At 35.5% G+C, this 27,941-nt stretch overlaps 1 protein-coding gene across 1 annotated transcript in view; it reads left to right on the top strand.

The window, feature by feature from the left end:
• The window catches only part of ANGPT1 (angiopoietin 1), a 150,128-nt gene extending 122,914 nt beyond the window's left edge, over positions 1–27,214 (top strand). Inside the window, exons 8-9 of the mRNA XM_066334845.1 lie at positions 16,575–16,705; positions 25,436–27,214. Coding sequence (XP_066190942.1) covers positions 16,575–16,705; positions 25,436–25,596 — 292 coding nt within the window. The 3' untranslated portion in view covers positions 25,597–27,214. The remainder of the gene's footprint in view (positions 1–16,574; positions 16,706–25,435) is intronic.
• The last annotated feature ends 727 nt before the right edge of the window (positions 27,215–27,941 follow it).

Raw genomic sequence — 27,941 nt, 5'->3', positions numbered from 1 at the left:
AGGACATGGAGGGAAATCAACTTTGGTGTTCCATAAACACAAGCAAATTATTTCCTTGTGATTTTAGAAAAGTACTGGTATACGAGTTTTACTAGGTATACACTGTTAGTGGTACAGCAGCCTTGGTTTCAAGGAGGAAGGCAAAGACTCCAGATGTAAGTCACATTCAGAATTTGATGTAACAATGGCCTAACTATTTTGGTTAGTTATTTATCAATATAGTATTATATACTTATTCATCAATAATAGGTAGATATCTGCTACCTATTTTCAATATTAGATCTTCCAAGCTATCTCTAAATTGATGAGGTCTTCAGTCTTGATTTTCTTTATCCTTTTTGCTTAGCAGGTTAATTTTCAATTATCTTCTCCAAACTGATATGTATTTTCTTCATCAATACTGACTAATTCTCCATATATTCAGTTTCACGTGCCTGCAGAACCCAGATTCCAGAAGTTTTTAGTAGGATATTAGTAAGAGACTTTCAGTAATTTAGTGTGATTTTGCTCTTATGATTCTAGAAGCTTTTCTTTCCTTTGGCATTTTAAGGCTTTTCCTGCCACTTAACTGGGGAGAAGCTCGTTTTCCAATATGTTCCACCACGGCTATCACAATGGAACACAGTGAGCATGACCTTATCTCCTCCTCCAGACTCCTAAACTTGTTTTTTAAGAAACAGAAAATATATGTGCAAGAACAAAACTATCTTCTTTTCCCATAAAGCTTATCTACAATAAAAAAATAAATTCAAACTTAAGGTCACTTGTTACAAAAAAGAATATTTTGTAACAATTTTTTAGTCTTAGACATCATCCTAGATTTAATGAATTTAAGTGATTATTCACGTTTTACTACAGGCAGGTGAGATAAAGGCTGTTCAGTGCTAACATTTAAGCTGTTGAGCCCTAGGAACAGACTGCAGGACCCGATCTGAGACACTCGATTCTCTGTGCATGCCTGGGGAGAGATAAACTCCTTAGACAGAAGCCAAATCAGGCAGCATGCAGAGCAGAGAGCTGCCTAGAGTTAACCATTAGGAAATTCTGAAAATAGCAAGGCAGCATTTATATCCCCTGACAGTTCACAGCCCACAGCCTGAAGGTAAGAGACAATGTCTTGTCTTACTCATGAAAGAAATTAAAGGCCTTGGCTTAATGCATTCATCTGCCAGAGGGTGTCCAGACCATAGTTCTTGCTTCCCAAGAGAAAGCAGCAATCCATGCTGCCAGGAAGTGGGCTCATTGATGAATCTCTGACACTGTGCAGGGATGAATTCACTGCGCAGTGAATGAATAGGTACCAGGTCCTTTGTCAATGAAGTGGGAAAGGGATTTCTAAGGTTATGCTCCCTGCCCTATGTCTTATTTTGATTTTAATAGTGTTTTATTAAATTATTTAATTATGTTTTGAAGCAGTGGATACTATCCTGCTACACACATTTGTACTCCCTTTGAGGCTCAGTGAATCTTGAGTTTGCAGTAGGACACATGTTGTTGGTTACGGCATGCTGAGGGAAGTTTTGTGGTTTTAAACCATTCTCTCGCTGAGTCCATGAAAACAAAACTCCTACATGGTGGGTAGTGGTCACTCAGGTCAGTAAATTTTTACATAAAAAGTTGAGAGTAACAACAAGTAGTAGCTCAACCACTTACTACCTAGTGAAGAAAAAATAGATTTATGTGAGAATAATGTAATTCTACACAGAACAGTGATATGAAATCCTTGATGAGGGCTACTGCACAGGTACATGAGTCTGGGAGCTCTTTAATGAATGTGAGCATTGGCAGAAAAATAATCAATGAAAATTCAGTAGTGATCTCCTTTTTACATGTGGAGATTTCACAAGGTCTGTACCAGCTAACAGAGGTAGCACCTAAACATGTCGTGGCACGCAAAAGAAAGCTGCACAGTCTTTAATTTAATATTGACTGGGGTTTTTTTGCTACTTCACTAAAATTACTACTTTCCTTTTGTTTTTATTATCTTCAATATCTACATTGTCAATCTTCTTGCACAGTGTTACTATCTTTTAAGCCTCCATTGCTTTATGCCATCTATACATTTACATTATGAAAGAATTTCAAACAAGTGTTTTAACAAAATTTATCAAATCCTGTGCAGAATGGACTTCACTGTCCCCAAGGTAAGAGCTCCCACTTCTACTAGTAATAACAACAAAAAGAGCTACATTTTTTTAACCTCCTTCCATCAAAGCCTCTACAAAGAGCTGAAAAGTACTGGTTTTATTAGTGTAGATTTTGATATAGAAGTCACTAACATTGTTTCTTCATCTCTGCTGGCTTTGACATGAAACAGCTCCTGAATAAAAGGATCTTGTGTAGCTGAGATATTTCTGGATATTTGCCACCCATGAGGAATTTTTTAATGTCAAAACTGCTCTTTGTGGAATAGTCCGACATCTCCAAGATCATGAAGTTTTTAAATTCAGGCTATCCATCACAAGGACATAAATGATGTGATATTTGCTTCAATTTCTATAAAAATGAATAATGTAATAATTTTTAATGTTACAATACTTTTCTTAATAAGAAGTTGTGTGCTCTTGTAACTTTTTTCACTGTTTGAATTCACTTAGTTCTTGCATAAAGTAAGGGTTAAACCCCTCTTATAATACTTATTATAAACTTAATCTTCAGAGTGTAGATTAGCATAGTGAAAATTTGTGTACAAAGTGTAATGGATATATATAAGGACATGTCAAATGTCACAGATAGATACAATATCACAGTGTGAAAATTTAGAGTTTCATTAATGTTTGCTAATCACTGATATGCAGAAAATTTAGTATTGCAGCATAATGCATCTATCTTAAGTGAGCAAGCAGAAAAACTAACTCAAAAGTAAAATGCAGAATGAGGAAAAAATCTTGCAGTAAAACACACAGTTAGAAAATATTTCTGTATTGGAAGTGTTTCTTTAATGAAGATTCCCTGGTTGCCTCATTCTCTTCACTATTATCTGTGCAAGTGCAAAGTGTAGTACATTTTCAGGATCAAATTCAGGTCCAGCTCACAATATTTAACTTGGACATTATTCTTCCCGTAACCTGGATCAAAACTGAAAAAAAAAAAATAACACTTCCAAAAGTCCTGAAGAGGTGGAAAATCTGAGTACAAAAAATGAGATATGTCTCTGATTTCAATGAGAAAAATTGTATTCTTTCTGTGAATGACCAAGATCTCCAGCAAAGTGATGTTGACCACTAAGTGCTTACAAGACTATGAAAGACTATGATGAACTAATTTAGGTTTAGTGACAATATCTCCAGATTTAAAAAAAAAAAAAAAAAAAAAAAAAAAAAAAAAAAGTTGCTTGTGAAGTGTTCTGAAATGTCCACAATTTTCACCATGAGCCAAACATTCAAACTTAGATCTCCACAATGCAAAAGCGAAGAATGGGACCTGGAGGTCCCCCCAGAGAATGTGGGCTGTATGTGTCCCATAGCTGTTGACTCTCTGCCCACTCTCTGAGCTCAGCAGAAGCTTGGTCGACCTGTGAATGTGGCCCGGAGCCTGAGATGAAATATCCTGCCCGTGAGTAGGTTCAGTGTCACCCTGACTGCGACAGTTCAGCTTCCAGCCAGGATAGAGTGTGGGCAGAATGAGCTCATGTCTGCCCAGAGAACTGACAGAGCAAGCTTTCATCTGCTTGAAAAACACAAGCAGAAATTCTTTGAGTGACCCCTATTTAATCTAGACTGTACATGGTTAAAGTCTCTCAAATCTGTTACCAGCTTCCCAGCCAACCAATGCCAGTGGCTTTTCCCTGTCCTTTTATCATTAACAGCTCTACTGGCAAGGTTTCTAGAACCTGATCCTGAGAACACTTTCTGCACTGATTCACTATATTTTCACCAAATACCAGCAAAGTGGTGCAGTATTTTTTGTGAGTTTCTTTCTTTGATGACTCAAAAAGTAAAATGTACCTGTGGGGCCTGAAGAGAATCTGGCAAAAGGATCATCCCAGATTTTTCAGTAGTCAGTTATTGCACCAATCTTTAAGAGTTTCTTGTTCTCTTTGATTTGAGTTTTGTGATTTTTTTTCCTGTCAAATGAGTATTTGATTAAGCTGTCTCTATCTCTAAGGTAATGGTAATAAAAAGAGATATCATTCATTATTTGGTCCACAGCAGCAATGCAGTGGATGAGTTAGACCATAAAACAGAGGTGTACACCATGTCTAAAGAGCTGCTGATTTACATAAACATTCAAACAGATAACAACTTTGAATGTCAGAGTAATTGTGATATCCAATACAGTGAAGTTGTTATTGTTAGGTTGGTCTGCAAAGATCTGCAAGAAGGAAGTACTCAATAACAATGAAAGTCTGATTAGAAAAAGAAAGAAAAGTGCCTGATACTTTACAGAGCCTGGTCCTCAGTCTTCTGTTTCAGCAGATCCCAGAGACTAAAGTGTTTTCAACTCTAAATCAGTGCTGGAACAGCTCAGCACACTTGACCCAAGTGCATGCACAGTGTTAATGTTTTGTTTTCTTTTATTTAGAATTATAATTCAGTTGCACTGAAGTAAAACCTCTTTGCACCTACCTCAATGCCATTTGAACCAAAGAAGTCATTATTATGAATCACAGCTCTTATTAGGTCATGACCTGGGTTTTTAGGGGGTAAAAGGCATGTAAAACATGCTGATCACTGTTAGCCTGGTCACTGTGGCACCAGGAAAGGACTTGGATCATAAATGGGTGACAGTCAGTTAACCTTTCACTCATAGATGACTGTTTGTTGGCCACAAATGACGCCAAGGGAGTTGAAATATGTTTTAATAGTCTGTTTATATTTTTCTACTAAGGTCTTAGTGCCACATAACTCATTTTGGCATTTTTTAAACTTAATTTTGCATTAAGAAAAGCAAGGAAAGGGTGAAGCCAATATTTATTTTTCAAATAGCTATAAACATTTCACAGAAACTCTCTATGCATCAGTCACTTATAAAATGTGTTACCTTTTCCTAGATACTTGCTCTTATAATGAAAGCCTACCCTTAGTGTGATAATGAAGATAAAAGCCAGAGGATAAGTGTAGCATGTTGTACAATACAGACACTAATGAGTGAAGGGATCAAGCCAGACCTGTTCAGACTGAAGGTGGGACATTCTTGTGTATATAAGTACTTTTACATCCTGTTTCCAATTTAATAAATCTTTAATTAAAAAATGAATAATGTTGATGTGAATGGTACTAAATGAATACGATAAGCCTTGGTTTCCCCTTCCCCCTTTTTTTCTTCTACTTCTCCCTCCCCTTCTCCATTTTTTATTTTTTTTACACAGATTTAGGCCCTCATTCTGCAATGTACCCAAGTTTGGTTTTTTTCTTTTAAGCACATAGTAAGTACTTTGTTAAGGCAAGACCACCAGAGCTCTCACTGAAGGTTGAGTCACTCTGGTTTCATTATGACTGCACACTCTTTAAGATGACACAAAACTATAAAAAAATTAAAATATAATGGTCAGAAAGAGATCATGACAATTATGTTGTCATTAATACTACCTTATATTATTTCCATATTTGGAAATTATTGCTTTTCCTGTCACCTCTGCAAAATGGTTCTTTAATGTCTTTTGCTGTTAGCTGATGTCATGAGTCTGAGTACATAGCCACCAGATAAAGCACTTTAATTAAATTAGAGGAAATTAATAAACTGTGAACTGGCTTATCCATCAGGACTGAATGAGTTCAAACACAGGTAACAGAAAGAAAATTCTGATTAACATTTTGCTTTGAAAATAATATCCCCCAAAAAATCCTTGCATTTTGCTCTGGGATTCATGTAGTGGGAAGCATATACTTTTTGACATGAATCACAACATAAATCTTGAAAACCTCATGCAAAGCTCAAAATATTTATTTTAATGTGTTATTCATTAAGTTATTTCTTTACATTGTAGTCTGTTGGCAGCTGCAAACTCATTCCATTCTATCCACATAAAACAATGCTTGTAGTAAGATTCGATAGGATTATTAAGTCATTAACAACTGGAAAAAATTCTACAACAGAATCTTCAAATGCCCAAAGAGGCACAATTGTAAAAGATGATTGCACTGCTAGCACAGAATAAAGAGTAAATAATGAAATCAAATTGATGAAAAATTAATTGCAGACTATTTCTACCTTTATCAATTATGATTAATTCCCTTATATCCAAGCTCTTCACAGGGGGGAAAAACCCCAACAAACCCCCTAGCAATTTCTGAAGCATGTCCTGACAGAGGTGACAGAGCTGGGGAAGGGTCTGGAGCACAAGTCTCATGGGGAGCAGCTGAAGGAGCTGGAGGTGCATAGTCTGGAGAAAAGGAGGCTCAGGGAGGACCTTACCATTCTCTACAACTCCCTGAGAACAGGCTGTGGCCAGGTGGGGGTCAGCCTCTTCTCTGAGGCTCAAGGACAGAAGACAGTGTCTCAGTGTCTCAGAGGACAGTGTCTCAAGGACACTGCTTCATTTTGGTTTATGCAAAATATTTGGAATCTAAGTGCCGGCTTAAGTTTGCTCTTTTTTTTTCTGCTCCTCACTTTCTGATTGTTACCACTCACTCCCATAGAAAACTCAATATTTTGTGGCATTAGATGCAGGTCATGATCTGTTTCTCCTGCAGGACAGGGGTGCTGAAGGCTCAGTTTTCTCACTGCCTGGTTTGTGACCTGAGATATAATCATAACCATGGAACTTCAGGGATATTGTCTAATATTAAGGAGGAGTCAATACCAATTAAACTACCATTTCAATTTCTTCCCTGAAACGTACTCTGAATCCTTGGGATAGTGGCTTGTTGCAGGTAGACTGCAGTTCTCTGCTGAGCTGTATAAACATTTAATTGAACCTCCACAATTAAGAAAAGAGTGAGGATCCAATATCCAGGTAAAATAAAATAAAACATTTCCATCCAGAAAGTGAATAATATTTTGTAGGTGTCTTTTAAAAATAAAATAAACATAAAACCTATGGAACTTCAGGAACTAGGCATGTACATACGTACATATTCTTTTGTATCTCTGTAAATAGAAATGACACATTTAAATGTCATCTTCATAGATTTCTTTTTCTAATTGCAAAAAAAAAAAAAAAAAAGGCAATGTTTTAATTAACATAACTGATCAGATGGACTTAGGATACTTAACGTTCTTAAAACACAACTATAGATAATTTCGGGCATAATTCCAGCAGAGTCTTTACAAACAAAAAATAAGGAACCAAAAAGCCCACAAGAAACTCAAATCAAAACCCTAGCACCCCTCCCCCCAACATCCACTGACTACACACTCTTTAGACACATTAATCCCCAAACACCAACTTATCTCAGACAGATTAATAAAAAATTTTAACATGTCTATCTATGATATTAGTAACTTTTGTAGTTACTTATGATTAATGACTTTCAATTAAGTGGACTCTGTGATGAATATTTTACTGTGGCCTGTAAATGATATTTCTCAATGACACTGTGTGGTAAGAAGAACCCAGTATCTCTACAGTAGCCATCAGGGTAAAAGTAAGCATGAACAGCATGCTGATACATGAAGTTTTCTATTTCCATTTTATCTAAAACAGTTAATTAGGATAATGTATAACCTGTGTGGATGACAGTGTATAATTAATGTCACCCTGAGTACAACTAAAGCATAGATTTATGAAAACCACTATTACAATATATCTGCATGGATTTCAACAAACTATATTTATGAGACTTTTGGAACTTCCAAGCATATTTTGGAAGAAGTATTAAGTTTAAATTTTACTATAGTTGTGTGGGTGTCTTTTACTGGATTTTCTAACATGATTAATCAATTTAAAGATAAATCAAATTTCCAACAAGTGTTCACTGAACTTTTCCACCAACTTGAATGTCTGTAAAACAGATCCTTAAAATAAAGATATACAAACACCCCAAGCTTCAGCAATTCAGTAAAGATAAGTATCAGAAGGCCTGATTGCTTATGTAAACCTTAAAAACTTTTAAAATATTACTTTCTCTGTAGAGTCCCTGTATTTCTGTGCCAAAAAAAAATCCCTTAAGAATCAGTTTTGGCACTTCTGCTGTTGGCTTCAGCCAAACCCAGGAAGTATGTTTGAGTAGGGAGAAAAATATTTTTTAATTTTAGGTTACATTTTGAATTAGGCAAATTTCTCTAACCTTGGCTTTGTCTATGTGCTGGGAAAAAGTTCAGATAACTTCTAATTTTGTATTTTACTTTTAAGAAGTCCATCAATCATCAATGATATAAAATAATTTGCATCATCATTTAGCATAATTCAGTGTTTATATGTGCATTTAAAATATCAATAATCTCTAGTTATTTCAAGCTTGAAATTAATTCAGTTCCTACATTTTATAAATTAATGTTATCTTTAATAGAGCCATGAATAAGGAAAAAAGTGGTAGTTTCTGCAGGAGCAGGAAATCAGCATTTATATAGCTGCGAGAGAGTGGAATTTTTTTTTTCTGTAGCAAGAATTTAACTTCCATTTGATAAAAAATGTAATAAATCTAATAACTGAAAAGTTTCATTTCAGATTTCCTTGAGAAAAAAACATTGGTGGGTGATTTTGTTTTAATAAGTATTGTGTTGAAAAATGGTTTTAACAGAAAATGGTAGTAGCAGATTAATGTATCTCTTCTGTGCTGTGTTTGGTGAGAGATTAGAGTAGAGGGAATTATTTCTGTTCAACACATCATTGTGAGAGTAGCCTTAAATATGTTTCTGTTTCTGTTAGCAGTAAAACCCAGTGTTACTGTATGTTTCCTCTCCATCACCACTATGCTACTGACATCAGCTGCAAACCTAGCAGCTCACACTGCCTCTGTGACTTTCTGTGGCTTCTGTAGCATATATTTCAAGTAATAGAAGCAAATGTTTGCCTGCTCACTGTCCAGAATAAACATATTTTTAAACACTTGCTGTAAACCGTGACAAAGCACCATTTGTCTGCTCACAGCAGTGTGACAGGCCATGTGCTGTATATTAGGAAAATAATTTTCTGATGGTAGATCCTGATCTGTCTTAATTATCTGTACCCAGTGTGCTTTTACTCAATAAGTACAGTGCCTTACTCAATTATTAATCAAACTTAATATAGAAAAAGCAAATTTGTTGCATTATATGTAAAAACTCACAATCAGTACAACATCCAGCCTTACTAGACTATTTCATGTTTTGCTGTCGCGTGTAGGTGTGTTTCTTATTCACAGCTGGGTTGTTTGCTTGTTCACCGTCCAGAATAAACATAGTTTTCTCCTTTGACCTGCCAGGTCTGACGTTTAAACACAAGCTAAAATTATTGTGGGCTCTTAGACAGAAAACAAGTTTTTCTGTTAACAGTGTGCAATTCCAGGGAAGGATCCCTCTGCTATAAAGCATTCGTTGTCCCTTAGACAGGTTGTGCTGAAACAATTCCGGAGGAAAACTGACCATATTAATTTATAGCTGTATTTTACATTAGCATTTTATCTTTAAAATTGGCAGATATATGTTCTTACTCTGGATATATTGAATTAATATTTTGTTGGCTGGCACATTTCAATTGTCTCAACAGGAGAATGGGCAAGAAGCTGCAGTGATGTCAGACAATAATTACAGCAGTGAGTCATTGCTACAGAGCAATCAAGGAGAAATACAGAGGTTATTTCGTCTTACACTTTTCTAAAGGAAATGTAGAAGGAAATTATTTTCATGTGCAGGCAGCAAGAATATTAAGAGCCAAATTAAAAATCTGTTCAAGTTGTCAGAGTCACTTATTGCATTATTCAGGTTTCCAGCATTTTGCAGAGTCATCATGCCTGCTGTTTGCAGTTACAAACTCTATTAGGAATATAATAAAAAAAAGTCCATGAATTTACCAAGTACACTGTTTTGCAAGTTTATAGTAAAGATAGGAGTGGGAAAAATTTAGTGTTCTTATTGTTGATATTTCTGGTTTTCTCCAATTGGACACCAATTGTGATATTCCCTTTCTGCATCTCTGTGGTTTTTTTACATCAGTTATTCATTCAAAGACAGGCAGAGATCAAGGTGGTGAATTGTTCTTGCAACTCAATTAAATGAGATAGAAAGAGTTCAAAATTCTGTGAGTAGTGTTAACTAAGCTTTTGTCTTCTTCCACCCTGTCTAGTTTCCTCAGTTTCTCCAAAGTATTTTCCTTTTCTTTAGGGTAGCTTTTAGTTTACTTCTAATAATTATTTACCTCATTATATATATGTGTTATATTCTTGCTAACTAGTTAATTTTGATTCATTCATGATAAAAAAAAAAAATGGTCTATTTAATTTAGTTTGTTTTCATAAGGAGAGTACACACTGCTCTAATGAAATCTAAATATTTCCTCCACTTCCTTTCAAAGGAAAAAATAAAAGTTATGTTTAAGAAGCAGTTTTATTTCCTAAAAAAGAAAAAGGATCCAAATGGGTGCCCAGATAATCTATCTGTCATCTGGACAAGGTCACTAAAATGCCTTTTACTCTACAATCCATCAGAGCTCAAACTTACAGGGATCTCTCTGGTCACTACAGATGGCTCATGCTCTATCTCCAGCGAGGAGATGATCTTTCCACTGATTTTAAAAACTAGCAGGCACAAGGGATGTTTTCCTTCACCCTTCAGTGGGACTACTAAATGATGAAAAAGTTAAGGTATAGAGGTAAAATACCAGGGTTAGAATTCTCAGATAGTTACCACATCATATTTAGTTCTGTGTTTATCTGGCTTTTGGCACACATTTTAGTTTCAACCTTAGTGACAGCAGTATTTCTCTAGTGATTATTTAGATTTTTTTTTCTCCTGTTCACAACGTTATCTATCATTGAATATTTGTAAAGTGTCTTTATTACAGAGGTAGTTTTGCTATTTATGGAACACTGTTACTGTTGGGGGACTTGGTGAGATTTTGTTCAGGAAAATCTCTGCAAGTTGGGAGACTTGCTGCAATATGTTCAGGAAAACATGCATTGGCAAGAATTCTAGGAAACTAACAATATTTAATGTAGACATGATCTCTTATTAATTGATAACAAACAGGGTTTGATTCACAAATAATTAAAGCATTTTTGAGGGAAAACAACCCCCAAACCTGAACTTAAGATGAAGCTGCTATCTGGTTTTGTTTTCTTTTTTTTCATGCTTAGTATTATTATAATTAATGTCTAAGAGTATCCTAAGTATAATATAATACTGGTATAATGTAATACTCAGTATAATCTCATAATGGGTCCACCTAAGGGGTTGCAATCCAGTGGGCTTTGGTTCACAAAGGGACTTAATCACCTAAATTTCATTTTGAATGTGATTATTTTACTAACACAGCATTTTATGAAACTCTACCAACTTCAGCATCTTTACAAGTGGGTTTTGGTTCAGAAACTGAAGCTATCTAAAATTTAGATGCAGCTGTTAACCAGATGGAAGATGCAAATTAAATCCTTTTTCAACCTCAAACATTTCTAAACTAGAGGGCAAAGTAATGTCAGTCACAGGGGTTCTAAAAACAAAGATGTCTTTCACATGCCTAACATACAGGACATACCTAAGTGGTGACCAGTAGGTTAGAAGGACTGAGACGTAGGTGCCCTCAGTTGCTGTCAAAGTTAGGAAAAACTAAAAACCCAGTGAGGAGAGGTCTCAGAAAAGGAAACTTGGTACAGGATTTTGATCCCAATGCAGCTCAGTTTCTTCTGTGACCATTTCCATCAAAATTAACAACCCCTCATTTGAGAAGGGATCAGAATCTGGGATTCCCTCCTGCCATGTGGAATGAGCAGGCTGGAGAAAGGACATTTTAGGCTGCAGAGATATAACTGAGGTGGGAATTTGGAGGCATCTTTTTAAAGTATTTCTCAAAGGCAAGCTTTATGTGTTCCTCTCCATTCATCATGCTGCATCTTTTAAACCCGACCTCATAACTCCTGGTTCTCTACTTAGTTGTTAAGGATATTAGGCCATTACTCACTTTTATGAAGTCGTGGAGATTTCTGCTCAAATTTTTAGTACAATGGCAACGGTGAAATTTGCTCTAAACTCAGGATACTCAAGAGATGCACCCTGAGGTAGCTCAGATGGTTCTCTACATCTCTTTATGATGGTTGTTCGTGTTTGCAGTAAGCTATTATCTTGTTTGTTCATTTACAGACAAAATAACCATTACTCACTGACAAAGCTGGATATGACTTTTTAGCTGTTTCATTGAGACTGCTATAAATAAAGGACTGAGAGATCTCTAGCAACTCTAAAAAAAAATAAAGAAAAAAAAAAAAGAAAAAAAAGGAGAGAAACTAGCTAATATTAAATTATTAAATCCTGGGAGCTCTAGTGAACTCTCACTAGTTGAAGTAAAAAGAAATAAATAAATACAAAGTCTAAAGTTAGATGCTTGATATGTAAAGCACTGCATCAGAAACTATTTCCTACACTTTTAGTGATATTTAGCACACAACTTTTTCGCATAGATTTATGATTGCATTTATTGTTATTTATTTAGAATTATCTGAAGTTTATCTGTTAATCTTTTCAAACAGGGCTTGAAGACAGTTAAGTATAAGTATAATAAGTATATATTTGAAAGAATTTGAGGTCACCTGATCACTGTAAAAGCAAAAATTTCTGATGTAAATTTAAAATGTCATTTCAGGCTGCCCTGCAGTTGTCTATGTAATATTTTTAGATCTCTTTGCACACAATATATCTAACTTTTGTTTCAAGCTACTGCAGAGAGTCAGGTTGTGTCACACAATAAAAATAATGAAAAGCAAAACATGCTCAATCCCCTCATGTCCCCACCCCCTGAGAAAAGAGATCCCAAGCTGCCATTGCTCTAACAGCGCCAGAAAAAAATGCAGAATGTTTCTAATATCCATGCTAGACTAGATATTACAGTAGCAATGTTTTTAAAAATCTTTTGTCCTTAAGTATCTCACCTATGAAAGTTGCTAGTTTTTAAATGAGTGCTTCTTTGTTCCTCACAGTTTATTTAGAATTTTTTTAAAAATTCAATGGAAGCCCTCAAAATTTAATATACAAATGCAGTATTTCTCTTACTCCTATTTACTCATGATTTAATCGCTGTTGCTTATTTGTTACTTTTTCAGTTTCACTGTATGCAGACAAAGTAGATTTGTTCTTGCTTATATGACCACAAATGTTAATTTTCCTACCTAACGTGTAAATCGGAGCAGTGTTTCCCCATCTTTCCTTGATCAGAATTTCCTGGCTGTGAGCAAGTGGAAAGACAGGAGATGTACTCCTAAAAATGTTCTTTGACTTTTAATCAATAGTGAGTTGCTATTTATTCTTAACTTCATTTCCTCTGTCTCCGTGGGCAACCAAGTGGAACTATACCCTGAATTGCCATTTTTTCTAAGGGAGCAAAACTGTGTCCTAGTAGTTATTTGAAATTTGTTTTAAAGGTTCAGTCCTACCAATCTGAATCTGAGAATACTGAATAACTAATGAAGTCCAAGTAGTAAGGTGTCTCTTGATCCTGGGAGCTAGCGAGCTCATCAGTTGGCCTACTGCTGTGCAGACTTGCCTCAAGCCAGACTAGTTTGGACCTGTATGGCTTGAACTGAAGCTCCTGATTGCCTCAGGACCTGTTCTGGGTTTTGATTGAGATCTGATTTTGGTGTAGTGCTAGCTTTGCAGTGTCATTTTTTTCCTAAATAGGCAATGCATATACAAAAATTCAGGAAGAAAAGCCCAAAGAAACAGAATTACTGTTTCACAGTGTGGTCCATCTGCACATGGCTGCAGCATGATAAGCACACTTGAGTTCAGAGCCAAGTAAAGCTTTATTCTTTTAAGGTCACTGGAGACCTACTAGACAAATTGTGTTGAGGGATAGTCAAACATAACTGGCAAGATCTACATCTGTGATGAGTGGGATGCTTGTAAAATATCAGGGAAAGTAAAGAGCTTGTAAATAATCCTAATGCACTCACTCTTTGGGGGAAACATTGAATACCAAGTAATATTTATACTTCTTTATGTTTTGTGTTTTCTTAGATTATAATTTTTTGTTGGACTAAGTGGGTTTTATAGTGTTGATTGCTAATAAAAAGGTCTCGCTAACCTTGTCTTTCTTATTTAAGTAAACAGCATTTGCTTTTTATACTGACATTATGAGACTTCTGTGAGCTTTGGTGTGGCTGATGTAATGAGTATATACAGCCATTTAAACTCAAATCATAGATGTCATGTGAAAAAATAATTTTTCTATCAACACGATCTCAGGGAAGTTTATTTTGTTCTGCAAAATATTAGGCACAGCCTGAAAAACAAGGCAGACGTCCAATGAATGGAGATGGGATCAATTCCAGCCTTTCATTTATATGAAACAAAGAAGTGGACATGTGCAAAGACAGATCTTAGATTAATCTTGTCTAAAATGAACATCCTTTGATAGATTAACATGGTCATTACAGGCTAATTTCCACCATGATTGGGCAATAGCATAATGCAATGACCATCCTGAATACCTGTTCCTAGGTTGTTTCTTGTTAAATTACAAAGGATTTTCACAGTCTTTTATTGAGGTTTACACTTGGCATTATCTATTTTTGTACTATCAGAACAGTATTTGACTATGCATGATATTTGTATTTAATCCAATAAGTTTTGTATGTTTATGTGTGTGTAGTTATCTCTCTATATATACACAATTTGCCCTAAGGATTTAGTCCAAAGGTATTTAATCATCAGCTTCAGCCATTTAACATTCAAAAATAAAATCAAATTAAGGAAGGCAGTGTAGCTACTTTAAAAGGATAAACCTGACAAGACCCTTTTTTATTTTATTTTGAATTTTTAAATATTCATGCTTACCATCTATTGTATTCATTTTTAGAGTTGAACAAAGGACATATAGGAAGAAATTCACTGAAAATTAGATGAAGTTTACATCAGTCTACAAGTGTGAAACTCTGTAGATTGCCAAGTTCTGGTGCTATGCCTTAACGTTTTGAGTAACCTCATTGGATATCCTGACAAAGCTTTTCTGTAATGAGTTTCTGTGACATTTAATCCTATTGGTTTTGTTTGGATGTAATATCCACCCACAGATGCACACAAAACAAAAACAACCCCAAAACTAAACCAATGAAAAGCAGCAGCCTACACTTGATTAAGGAAAGCTGTCATGTGGTGCCCTTGCTCTCATACGCAGAATTCAGCTCCAAAGTTCTGTGGGAGAACTGGGTTTTATTTAAATCTCAGTCTTGGGACAGACTCACCTCATCTTAGAAAAATGCCAGTGGCTTAACTACTGCTACTATTGTAGGCTAGAAAGGTTAAAGATGTTCTCTACTCCTGCTGTTAATATTGTGAACACTGCAGCAAACTGTGTTTTCCATCTGAACAAATGGATGAATGACACTCTAGCAAAGGCATTAACTCTTTTATTCATACAAAGTACTAGACAAAAATACAACAGCAGAGAGGCAGTGACAGTCAGTGACTTCCATCTGCTCTCCTTGTTCACTCTGTCTGTGGGAGAAGTTAGGAAAACTTTTTCTAGGATAGAACTCACAGGTAAATCAGAGACAGAAGCAGACATGTCTCCTGCTTAAATCCTGCGCCTCTGTTCTTGTAACTCCTTGATATTGAAAAGTTATATTTTCCCCTCTTCAATAACCCTAGAAGAAACAGAACAGATGTCTCTCACTTCAGTGGAGAAGTCTATCCTACAATTTACCGAGCCATATTCTTGGTTAGCCCTGTGGCTGATTTATTCCTACCCTGTAGATTCAGTGAGACAGGGGCAGGATGTGTCTTCCCCTCTTATTTGCTCCAGTAGCAAGGCCTTGCTCCTGAGTGTCAGGATTGTGGCTTCAAACTTCTTCAGTGACACTGAGATCCTGTCTCTTCCTTCTTGCATATGAAGCTATTATGACAAAGGAGACCTTCATCTTCCTCCAATCTACTCTCCTCTCCTCTGCCAGGTACTCAGTGTGAACCCAGGTACTCATTGTTTCCTTGGTGGGACAGAGGTACTACATTCCACGTTCCTGCAGCTGGCACATTTGGCTGCTGGCAGCTGAGCTTTGGCTCCTAGCTCATGGCTGCGGTTTCAACTAGCTGAAAGACTCCTTTAAAAAAAGAGATGCTTTGCATTGCAAATTAGGAAAACTTTTGTGGCTTGAACTCTAAGTTATTCACCATTTGTCACTCAGAGACAGCTTTGGCAGAACTGGGTTGTTGGCTTGTGCTGTAAATGGTGGAATTAAAAGTTCTAAGGCTGCTAAAATCCTCTTCCAAGCCCAGACATTAATAACATGACTCCTGTTAACTCCTGTTCTGTGCCACAGTAAAGAAACAGTAAAGAACCAGCTGATAGTTATTCTGTCAATGTATTCCAGATATCTGGGCATCTCTTCTCACTCCTCCTCTCTCACTCCCTCTACTTTGTTGTATTTCCAGATTGAGCCAAAGCACAAGAGGTTTATGGATTTTCTGGGTGCACTTCATACAATGCCAACCTGATGTGGAAAAAATAAGAATCTCTTCTCTTTCTTTTCTATTTTGGTGACTCTGATTGATTTCTCTTGTTGTTTCAGGCTTTATTTAAAAGGTCACAGTGGAACTGCTGGAAAACAGAGTAGCCTGATCTTGCATGGTGCTGAATTCAGTACAAAAGATGCTGACAACGACAACTGCATGTGTAAATGTGCTCTCATGTTGACTGGAGGTGAGTACAACTGACTCTGAAAATATGGTACATTAATAGGAATCTACTGTGTTTTCCTAAAGCAACCAGGGATGAAATTGTTTCATGGATGTACAAATCCTGAGTTAAAATTATTATTATTATTACTGCTATTTTTTTCTATATGTCATAATGCCAATTCCTCTAGATTACTGTCAGCAGAGAAAGGATTATTCAGAGATGCAGTCAGTATACTTCTGCACTGAAGCTGCTACAACAAAGTCAAAGAGGAAAGCATATAAGTTAGTGTAATTTTTAGGCAAGATAGGCAAAATAAAAAAGAAAAATATAAAGTATTAAAAAGGTGGGAAGAAGTCTGTGAGAAGTTGAACAATCAACCAGCAAAAGAAGAGAGAAATGGCCAGGTATTAGACAGTAAAGTTGGGAAACAATCAAAGTCTAGACTTGCTAACTATTCATTATATCATTATTATCTCTTCACTATATCATTATCTATTTCACTTATGGATGTGATTCTGTTATTAAGATATTTATAGTGATTAAACTTTCTCTGTTAGCTGAGCATAATGTATAAAGACAGTGAATGACTAATTCACTCACCTGTGAAAGACTAGACCTGTAACCAGCTGTTCAAATCAGGAAGATTTAAGCTTTGTGAGCTGAATCGAACTACAGAAGAAAAGAAAGAAAAGTTGAGGTGGGGAAGAGCACAGACAAGTTACACTGGGACAGTTTAATGTCCCAAGTGAAGCTGACTGCCCCAAAGAATAGTGTTTATGATTGGTATTTGTTCTCTCCAGCGCAGAGAATAAATATTTGAGATTATCTCTCCATTTAGACTAGTAATGCTCCTAAGAGGCAGAATTTTCTCTGGCAAATGATACTTATTCCTAGTCCTGATTCTTGTCCTTTATGGACAAGATAATCTTTATCTCTAGAATACTTTATCATAGCAGAAAGCTTAAACTGGAATTCTTTGGTTCACTGATTGTATGACCAAGAAAGGCCCTTTCTTATCTTCACATCTGATCTTGTTTGGAGACTCTCTCTCAGTGATTTCTAACTTTCCTGGAAAAAAAATCCTATAGCATGCAAATTTTTCAGTATTTTGGATCAGACTGTTAAATATGTATTATTTGTGGTTACTGTGGTTACTGGCATCCTAATTGAATTCAGCTCATATCACATCCAGGCATATATGAGCCTCTAAAGCAATCATCTGTTAGCTGAAGATGGTTTCCCATCACCAAGAATTTATTTCAGATGCACAACTCAACTCCTCATTCTCCTTTTCCAGTTGGAAGTGACCCATTTAGGAAAGTCTTTAGGGAGCCAGTTTTTCAAACTCCCCTAACTTCCTCTAGGGATATCATATTAGACATTATCATGGGAAACTTCTTCCAATGAACAGGTGATCAGACACTACCTTTTCATTTCTATAAAAAATAGAAGCTAACCAGATAAATCTGGACAGAGATAGTGGATAAGAAGCCAACTGTTTATTTTAATTAAAGCTGTTGACCTTTCCCTTTAGAGAAACATGCTAAGTTTAAGTGATGTTACTTCCAGGGCAGGCCAGAGTCTAGTGAGAAGCTGCTGAGTGTGGCTTGTGTCTGTGCTGAAGTGCAGACTCATTCATGTGTCTGAGCTGCCTGGAAACACCTCTCCTTCCAGACAGCTCGTTCTGGGAGCTGAGGGCTTTGTTTATTTTCCTGCTCTGAGTTCTATGACAGGTCAACACCCTGCTAAGGCCAGCCTGCTGTTGAAGAACCATTCCACAAGGTTCACATACATTCCTGTAAATCAACAGCACAACTACATACTGGAATTTACTGGTACCAAATGAAATTAGGGAGGAATGGAGAGAATTACCAAAGGCTGAGGAAACCACAAGTTTAGCAAATCACACAGTAAAAGGAGGTGTAATAAGCCTTTGGAGATAGATGAGTCTACTCTTTTGGACTAGACTGAGTACTGGTCTTTTGGAGACAGCTTGTACATCACTGTAACTTGTAGTTTCTCAAGAAAGACTTCAATCATGCTAGAGTTCTCCTCAAACACTCTGCTATGCTTTTCTCCTTGAAACAATTTTCTCATTCCTTGAGAAATATCAGAATTTAATTAAATACCAAAACATCTTTTTAGGGAGTATATTTCAGTTTTGTACCAGAAAGACTAATTTAGAAAAGTAGCAATGGTTATAGGTTTTGGAAAACCTCCTTTTATTTTTTTTTCCAAAAAGATATGAGACTGTTAGTATTGGCAACATCACAGAGAGCTCTTTAATGATGAATGGTATGAAATCTGCAGGCAATCTAGCAGTTCTAGCTATCTTGACAGTTTGGGTGAGTCCGTTATCTCTATGAGGTGAACTGAATATATTTATGTCAGGAATAAAGACTGAGATAAGCCAAAGCTCAAGACTGTGATATGGTTATAATCAAGGTTGAAAATAAAAATGTAAGGAAAACACACATTTCTCTCCCTGATCTTGCTGGTTGTCAGTTTTATTTGGTCTATATCATAAATATTATTCTCCCTCCTCCTACATCTCATCCCTCTTCCCTAGAAAGAGAAATTAAATACTGGAGAATAATACAGAAGCACCAACAGTGCATGGTGTGTGTGTCTCTTGCATTTTCAAGAGCCATGCTATGCTACTTGGCTCTATGTTTACATGGATTTTAGGGAATGTCTTCAAAATTATATGCATGAGCTGGATTCTTAACCCCTCTAAACTGCTGTCGTATTTTAAATGTTTTAGCTGCTTTTTTGTGACTTGGTAAATTTAAAATAAGCATGTTTGTTTTACTTTAAAAGTAGACAAATCATATTCATTCAAATAATTTCTTCATTGTTTCAATATCTCGGGCCAGTAAACTAGAAAACAAAAGGGTTATATATATATATATATATATACACACACACAGATATATTTATTTCCCCATAATATTTCAAGCCTTAATCTGAAGAGTACTCCAATGAGTTATATACAGAGCTTTTTTTCCCCAAAAAACAGCACTAAAAATGCAACAAACTTTCACCAGAATGAGCCTATGTATAGAAGTTCAAAATGCTTGCATTTCCAATATAGCCCTTAGCATTTAACATCTCTGGATCAGATTCCTGGGCCAAATTCCCATCTGCTCTGCCAGATAGCACCTGTCAGCTGAGCCCCAAATTGTGAAATTGTTTTGAGTCACTGGAAAGTGACTTATGGTATCTTGGCTTGCCAAAAAGGTTTTAAGGTGATTTTCTTTGCCTGGCATTGGCTGCAGTCTGAGGTGTTTACAAAGACATTTACCTTGCTTCAAGTGAGAAGTGAGAATATTGCTAAACTTCTGATCCCTAAAATAATTTGACGAAGACGGGGAGACTTTCTAGATGTCTCCCAAGGTTTGAAGCAGCATAGATAACTGAAATAAAATGTTTGTTGGTTTTATTTAACTGGAAGCAGAAGTCCATCCAGCTGAAGTTTCCTGCTGTCTCTGACAGCAGTCAATACAGGCATAAGAAAAATGAAAATAAATTATACCTCCCTTGAGTATTCACTCAGTCTCTTTTGAATCTCAGGGGCTTCCTGAGTCAGAGAAATATGTGTTTATTAAGCACATATTTATTGAGCCTCAGTAGATTTCTCATCTGTTAAGTCAGAGACTGATCAATGACTCCAAAACCATGTTGCAATCATGCATTTGTTACACTGCTTTTTTTCTCCAAGTGGTGAATTTTATGAATCCTTGGCAAGAAGGGTATGGAGGATTCATGTTATGACTTGGAGAGAAGTTCTTGGCTGAATATAGAAATCTGCCTATACACTCCAGTCAGAAAAGCCAGAGTTTTTCTTATATTCTCCTTGACACAAAATATTTGAAAGAAACAATGGCAGCACACTTAAGACTGTGCAACCTGGACCCCTGGATAAGCACTTAATTACATAAAAAAGCACCAGTTTTTTAATTTTTATGCCCATTCCTGCTTTCATAAAGAAATTTCACAGAAAGCACCATTAATGAAATACCATTTATATTGCCAAATATTTTTATGAAAACATATAATCAAATAATTAGAACATTATTTGGGGTTTTGTTTGAAATATTAAAAATATTTAATAGACACATGACTGTGCAGCACTTTTAACAAAAACATTACTACATTGGTATGTTTATCAGGGTTAAATATGGGCAACTGTAATACAGTGTTAGGAGACCTTCAGGAAGTGACTAACTTTTGATATATTAGAACATAGTCACCAGTCTGCAAATTTCATGTTATTTTTACCTCATAAAAAGGTCCCTATGAAAGAGACTGCACTATCCAGCTGATATGGAAAGCTAATGCCTTTTCATCTTATATCCTGACAGCTAAATTCTAATTTAATCTTCAGATTGTCAAGTGGTAGTCTGGTCAATCCAATACTCTAAGGAATAAAAGAACATAAAAATTACTTCCAGAGGTCATTTAGTCCCTTTCCAAGACACATTCTCCTCTATTTGTTTCTTTCTTTCTATTCATCTTCTAGATTTCTATTGATGTTCATTCTCATGCTAAGATCTGTTACTGAGTTTGTCTACACATAATGTAAGAGAGCTTTGCATGTTGACTAACTAATTCTATGATAATTTAAACGTATTCCATCCTCCATATCCTCCACCGCTGGAAAGAAAAACATGGTTCCTTTCCATTTCTTTGAAAGGTTTTTATTTAATTTGACATTGTTAGCAAGTTGTCTTTCAAATTGTGACTAAACAATCCTAAGTCTTTTCTCTTACATTCACTCTTTTGGACTCAGTCCCATGGCTTAACTGGTAGTTTAAGGTGTCATCCACAACTTCACCCAAGAGAAATCACTGATGCAAAATCAAGCAGATCCTAAGTGTTGCCATCTAACTTCTTTAAAGTACAGAATGTCAGAAACATTGAAATAATTCCTTAAATAAATTTATATTTCTTTTGAATATTGAGGAATATTTCAATATTTTTTTTATTTTATTGGCTTTGTTGCCAAATGCACTAAACTTTATGGATGAACCCAGAGGGCTAGAAATAAATATTGTATTTCCACAGGATCCATTTGTTCCATAAATTCACACAAATGTACCATTCAGAAATACTTTGGATCTTATTGAATGGCCTGCACTGATTCTGCTGCATTTGGAGACATTCAGTGTCCTCAGGAGGGAAGACAGAGGCATTTGAGGAAAGGGTCTGCCCTTTGTGCAGTGTTTAAACACTTATTATTTTAGCATGTAAAAGTCAAATTAGGAGCTCCCATCAAACCTGAGTGATCATTACTGTTCCCAATGCACACCAGCCTAAGAGTGCACTCATGAATTGATGAGTATTAGGTCATTGAAAAAGAATTCTACGTGCATACATGCTTAATTGCAAATTATATAAGCCAAAAAAAGCAAATCTGTTAGCTTTGGCCTACAAAAGCCCTTTTTTAATATTGCTTTTGACAAAGAAGATCCTATCATGCAAAATTTATACTTGTCACTTCAGGAAGCCATTATAAAAGATGTTTGTGGGTTCTTTTTATTTTAATTATTGTTACTCAATTGAGCAATGCTCAATTAGGTATTTTTTGCAAGAACTGTGGAAATTATTTCAATATGCATTTATATTCAGTCAAAGATATAGTGCAGTGTAAATATAGTATAGTCTGGAGCTCAACTATCTAGGATAGGGTAGCTTAAGCATAAAAAATATATTTAGTAATGAAAAGAGCTGACATGAAATTTAACAACTTCCCTTTGGTTATAGCAACATGAATTAAAGACCAAAGCACAACCATACACAATATGTGAACCTACTTTAAATATTCCAGAGAAACGGCCATCTACATTGAGGATTCATTTTTATTTGTATAGCTGAACTTTCAAAATAATTACTATGCATTATTTAATTTATATTTTGTCTGGAAAATATATTTTATAACCTAGGGATTTTTATTACAAATAGAGATGGTAGTGCTGCTTGTACTATACAAAATATTAGAGGTGGGATAACTTTAAAAAATTGAATTTGCCCTCAATTCAAATGAGTAATTAGTGACTCTGTGATCACAGCAGCTTAAGGAACTACCTCTCTTTCAGAATAAAAACTCAAACTCCTCATGAAAGCCTTCTTTTTATCACTTCACTTTAAAATCTTACTTCTCTTATTATTTCTAACAATGCCCAGTCTTCATCATTCTCATGCCTGATTCAAATATCCCATGAAAATTGTTGCAGAAGTTATCTCCAAAGTTAAAATCTCATTGTGGTTCAAAAATAACTTTGAAGGCCATTACCTTGCAGACAAAAATAAACAAGATTATTCATAAGAAAATCCCATGAACTCCAGGTAATAAGCCAACATCTGGCTACTGAGTGTCCTTCCTTGGGTCAGACTGTCTCACAGCTCTGGAGCTGCTTTATTTGGTATTTTCTGAAATGGCAGTGCTGCAGGTATATCTTTCAGAAACCTCTGGTTTATGTTCACTCAAACCTACCAAGAAAGTTGCTGCTTGCATTCCTCTTTCCCTCAACATACAAAGCATCTGTAAAAAACATTTCCTTTGCATCCATTCAAAGATGTGAGTTTCAGTGTTGAGACATGCAGTAGGAAGCCTTGTGATAATCTGAGGCTCCATGAGGCATGAATGCCTTCCAGAGGACTGCAGGGGGGCATGGAGAGAAATAACCATATGGAGAAAAAAACCACCATGACACAAAACAAAAAACCCAACCCACTTCACTTAAATAACCAAAGAAAAGACAGTAAGAAAGTAAACCCAAAGTTTTAGTGCAATCTTTCAAGCATTCATTCATTCATTCTCACTAACAAAAACAGTACAATAGGAAAAAAAAGTTAATATCAAAACACACTTTGAAAGAAGTGTTTATTTAGAAGAAATCTGTGATGAGAGGTTGGAGCAAGTCTTCACAAATGTTTTACAAAATTATGTATTTCTTTGGCTTACTCCAGTTTTTACATTGATTTTTTATGGAATCACTGAAAGCTTTCACCCCCCCAAAATGACCATTTATGCATGTATTCTTGTTCTTTTAAATTAAATAGTAACTAGGTCAGCTTGCATCCCAAATCTTCATCCCAAATCCATAAACAGAACCCAGCTGCACCTGAGTTCCAGCATTGAAAAATGAGGATTAGGATTTCTCTGTTTAGCTTAATTTTTAATTTCTACAAGTTTATACTCTGGCTACAGTAAAACGTAGGCTGTACAGCTTTCCCTTTCTTTGATTATTGTCCCCTTAGGCATAACATTGAAATCAAAGGGAGGTCAGCTGTACCAAAATAGAAGATTGTCAGAATTTATCTGGCATAAATTCATCCCTCAAGATTTTATTATGAAGTGTTACTCCTTAAAAAAACCCAAACCACTAAGTACTTTCCAAAATCTTAGGAATTACAAGACTAGAAGAAAAAATTATGTGGATCTAAATACAAAGAGCAGAGTAAGCTCTAATCAGAGTGGAAAAAAACACTGACAATTTTAAAATCAGCATTCTAGTCCACAGTGACACCTGCACAATTCAGTATGCACTCACTGGATGACCAGTTTACCACTACCAGTACTATTAGAAAATCCTTTACAAGGGGTCTTGGTAAGATTATAATGCTGAGATGTGCAGGCTGAAATAACTTTTTTAAATTTAAGTAGTGTTTAACTATCAAAAGCAAAATTCACTACCTGGTTTTTATGATCTTATTTTCCTCATGACACAAATGTTCAGTACAACCATATTCCATGGAAAGATGCATAAAATCCATGATAAAGATTTATAAAATTATAGGTCTCACTATGAGAAAAAGCTCCAACAATAATCTTTCTGACAAATAGAACTCCTAGCTATAGAAGTTTATACATTTTTGACATTGGGGGTATTTGCTTTTTGCAGTCTGGGAATTCCACCTTTCTCAGTCTGAACTAAGCATCTTTCTGTTACTATACATAGATACTCTGCAAGATGTTGGAGAGAAAATTCTATTCCCATCAAGGTATCCAGCAAAACTGCCACTACTTCCAGTACAGTCAGCATGTCACCTAGTTTATCTTTGTCAGTTTGTGTTCTGTAGTCTTGGTGTTGCCAAGTTTCATGTTATTTGGAATTTTTCTTACAACTCTAGCTCCCATGGCAATTTAAAATTCACCTTTAAAAGAAAAGATCTGGGAGAGATAAACAAGAGAGTTTACTGATTAATTTAATCTCAAACCAACAATTTAAAATAGAGCAATGCAGCATCAGAATTCTCATAATCTAGTTGATGAAAACATCTATTTTGGAAACAGAAGTAACTGAGCAGTTGAACAATCACAGTTAAAGCAACAGAAAAGGACTGGTAAATAAAATAGAATCATGCTTATAATCAAGTGAAATTAATGCAAAATTCTTTTGAATTATAGTCTTTTTCTGAGGTTTAAATGAAAAATATGATACTGTCTAAATATGAAAACCAGTTCATTTGTCTTTCATGGTTTTGCTTTTACTTCACATACTGCATATAAAACTAGAATGGATTGGGACATAATTACTTTTGCAATTCTGTAAATGCACTTGTGTGTTCTTCAGCACTGCTGACTATAGAATAGCACAAAAGAGCAAAAAAAAGGAAAATATGAAAATACCACACTGGCACTATTTATGAGATATTTACCAGAATTTCCTAATCAGCTAAACCTAATATAACAAAATAAAATATTTAGTGCACTTACAGTATAAGATTTTGTGTTAATGGTTTCAGGGTGGTGGTTTGATGCCTGTGGCCCCTCCAATCTCAACGGGATGTTCTACACAGCTGGACAAAACCACGGGAAGCTCAATGGCATCAAATGGCATTACTTCAAAGGGCCCAGCTACTCCTTGCGCTCCACCACCATGATGATCCGGCCTCTGGACTTCTAAAGGAATTCTGCAGTGGATCCCAGAGGAAGCCAGGCTGGCACTGCCCTCAGCAGCAACACTATCACAGTCTGAAGGTAAAAGGCAAAGGGCTCCTGGAAAACAACATGTAGGGATGATACAAAGTCGCTTCACTATCGCTCCATAACCTGCAAACACTTCCCAACAGTCACCCCATATTTTGATTACTGCATGGAGCTTAGTTTAGAAGAAGATGGCTGAAATGATTTTCCAAAGAACTGGATACTGGATTTGGCTATTCTGCCCAAACTTGGTGCTTGGCAGTGGATGTTTTTTGGTGGTGGTTTTTTGGGGGTTTGTTTTGTTTTGTTTTGTTTTAAATTTCAGCAACAGGATCAAAATTTGATGAACTGAAACATATCAGCCATGGTCTATTGAGTAGAGTTGTTCAGCACTTAAATGCCAACATTTTACCCATGAAAAAAGATTACAGAGACACTTTTAATAAACTTGTCTTAAAGCATCCAAGGTGACCACTCCAAATATTGTTCTTCTTAAATGAACTGAATTTGAATATTTGATGGATTTTTGTTAATCCCAGAGTCAAATTATTTGTATGAACATTATTTTTCATTAAATACTTTAAGGACAGATTTCTAATAAATAAACTGAATCAAACATATGAATAATGATAAGGATAATAAACATAAATTCCCCAGTTGCTCTGTAGAGGTAAATCAGGTAATTGACATAATCCCTGAGCTCGGATTTATAGTGTGATAACAAAAGTAGCTGTGTTTTTAGGTTTTTCCCTTCTTTCATTGAAGGCAGTCTGAATGTCATGTAAAATAATTAATGGAAGGTTTAAAGAATGTGAAATATTATCCAAGAAAAAATACAGGATTTTGCATGGAATTTTTCCATCAAAAAAATGCAGGAAGGCAAACTGTTAGGGTATAAAAAAATTAGATTATTGCATAGCTTAAGGCAATGGATTAATTTTGCATGTGCGCAATTTATCCTTAATTATTTTACTTTTTATTACATTTTTGTGAATATCAGAAGCATGCCAGTTCTACACAGTGCTTAGGCTACAACTATAAAAAGTATTCATCAGAATTGTATATAAAATAAAGAATTGTGAACTTGTAAATATCATGTTTATATTTCCTGCAACAGTCATTTATTTTGTACAGGCAACCCTGAACCCACATACAGGGTGAAAAGCCTCAAAAAGATATAAATATTAAAGAACTTTAGATGACTGCTTACAGGTTGCTAACAAGTAGTTTTGTTCTATTAAAATACTGAAGCGTGGGACTATTGGAAAAGATAGAAGTCTTCTAATAACAAGCAATAAAGTAATGGGTGGCCTTTGAGAGTATAGAGACAACTTCTTCTATTTACAGCACTTTTGATTAAGTTTTGTGAATAAAGTCCATTAGGGAAAGCAGTTTGCAGTCATTCTACTTCTGCTAGAAATAAAATGAAAAAGTTTACTCTGCTCCCACTGAAATCAAAAGTAATACTCTCATCAATTAAATTGGGACCAACATGGCACACAGAATCTGCAGGTGGTGAGATGTTTGCTCATCTCTTTATTGCTTTGTTCCATTTAATAAATTGTTCCTGAGATGAGGCAAAACAATAATCTGATTTTTTTAAAGGGTAATTATAACTTTTTTCTCCTTACTTTTTCACCTTTTTTTCCCCCATTTAGCCGTTTATTTCAATGGAACAGAGAAAAAAGTACTTGGATATTTTTAAACACCTCTTCCTAAAGATCACGAGAGGTTATAGTACCACTGTTCTGATTTTCTTACAATTTGATGTTTGTTTCATTTTCAGTGGGAGGATTTTTTTGGTTTGTGTAGTTGTATATATTTATATATATATTTGAAATAATCTTGACTAAGGGTTAATTTGAAGTTTTCTGCTGAATAAATTACCAAACTACTCTTTATGCAGCACTTTCTTCACAGACATGTTTTTGTCCCAGTTTTCAGCAGGTTGTTTTTTTTTTTTTAATGGTCTTCATTAATGTGCAAAATATGCAGTCTGTCTTCCACGATATTCTCAAAAGATAGAGCTTTGCAGGTCTCCAAGTTAAGAATGCCATTTTTGCAGATCCTATCACAACAGGCAAAACACATTTAAAATTAAAAGCATGATATTTACTGTTTATTTATCTGGATTTGAAAAAAATGTGGATTTGTTTTCCTATCCTTTATAATAAAATGTTTTAAAAAATTGTGGAGTCTGTGATTTGCTTTGCTCTAAGTATAACTTTCTGTGACAAGCTGATAACATTTCAAAAGCCAATATCTCTCCGTGGAAGAAATAGCAATAAGCTTGGAGTGTAGGAAGGGAAGAACTCTAATTCAAGT

The sequence above is a fragment of the Sylvia atricapilla genome, chromosome 1, assembly GCF_009819655.1.
Source record: "Sylvia atricapilla isolate bSylAtr1 chromosome 1, bSylAtr1.pri, whole genome shotgun sequence".
Taxonomy (NCBI): domain Eukaryota; kingdom Metazoa; phylum Chordata; class Aves; order Passeriformes; family Sylviidae; genus Sylvia; species Sylvia atricapilla.
This window is presented reverse-complemented; position numbering and strand designations above follow the sequence as displayed.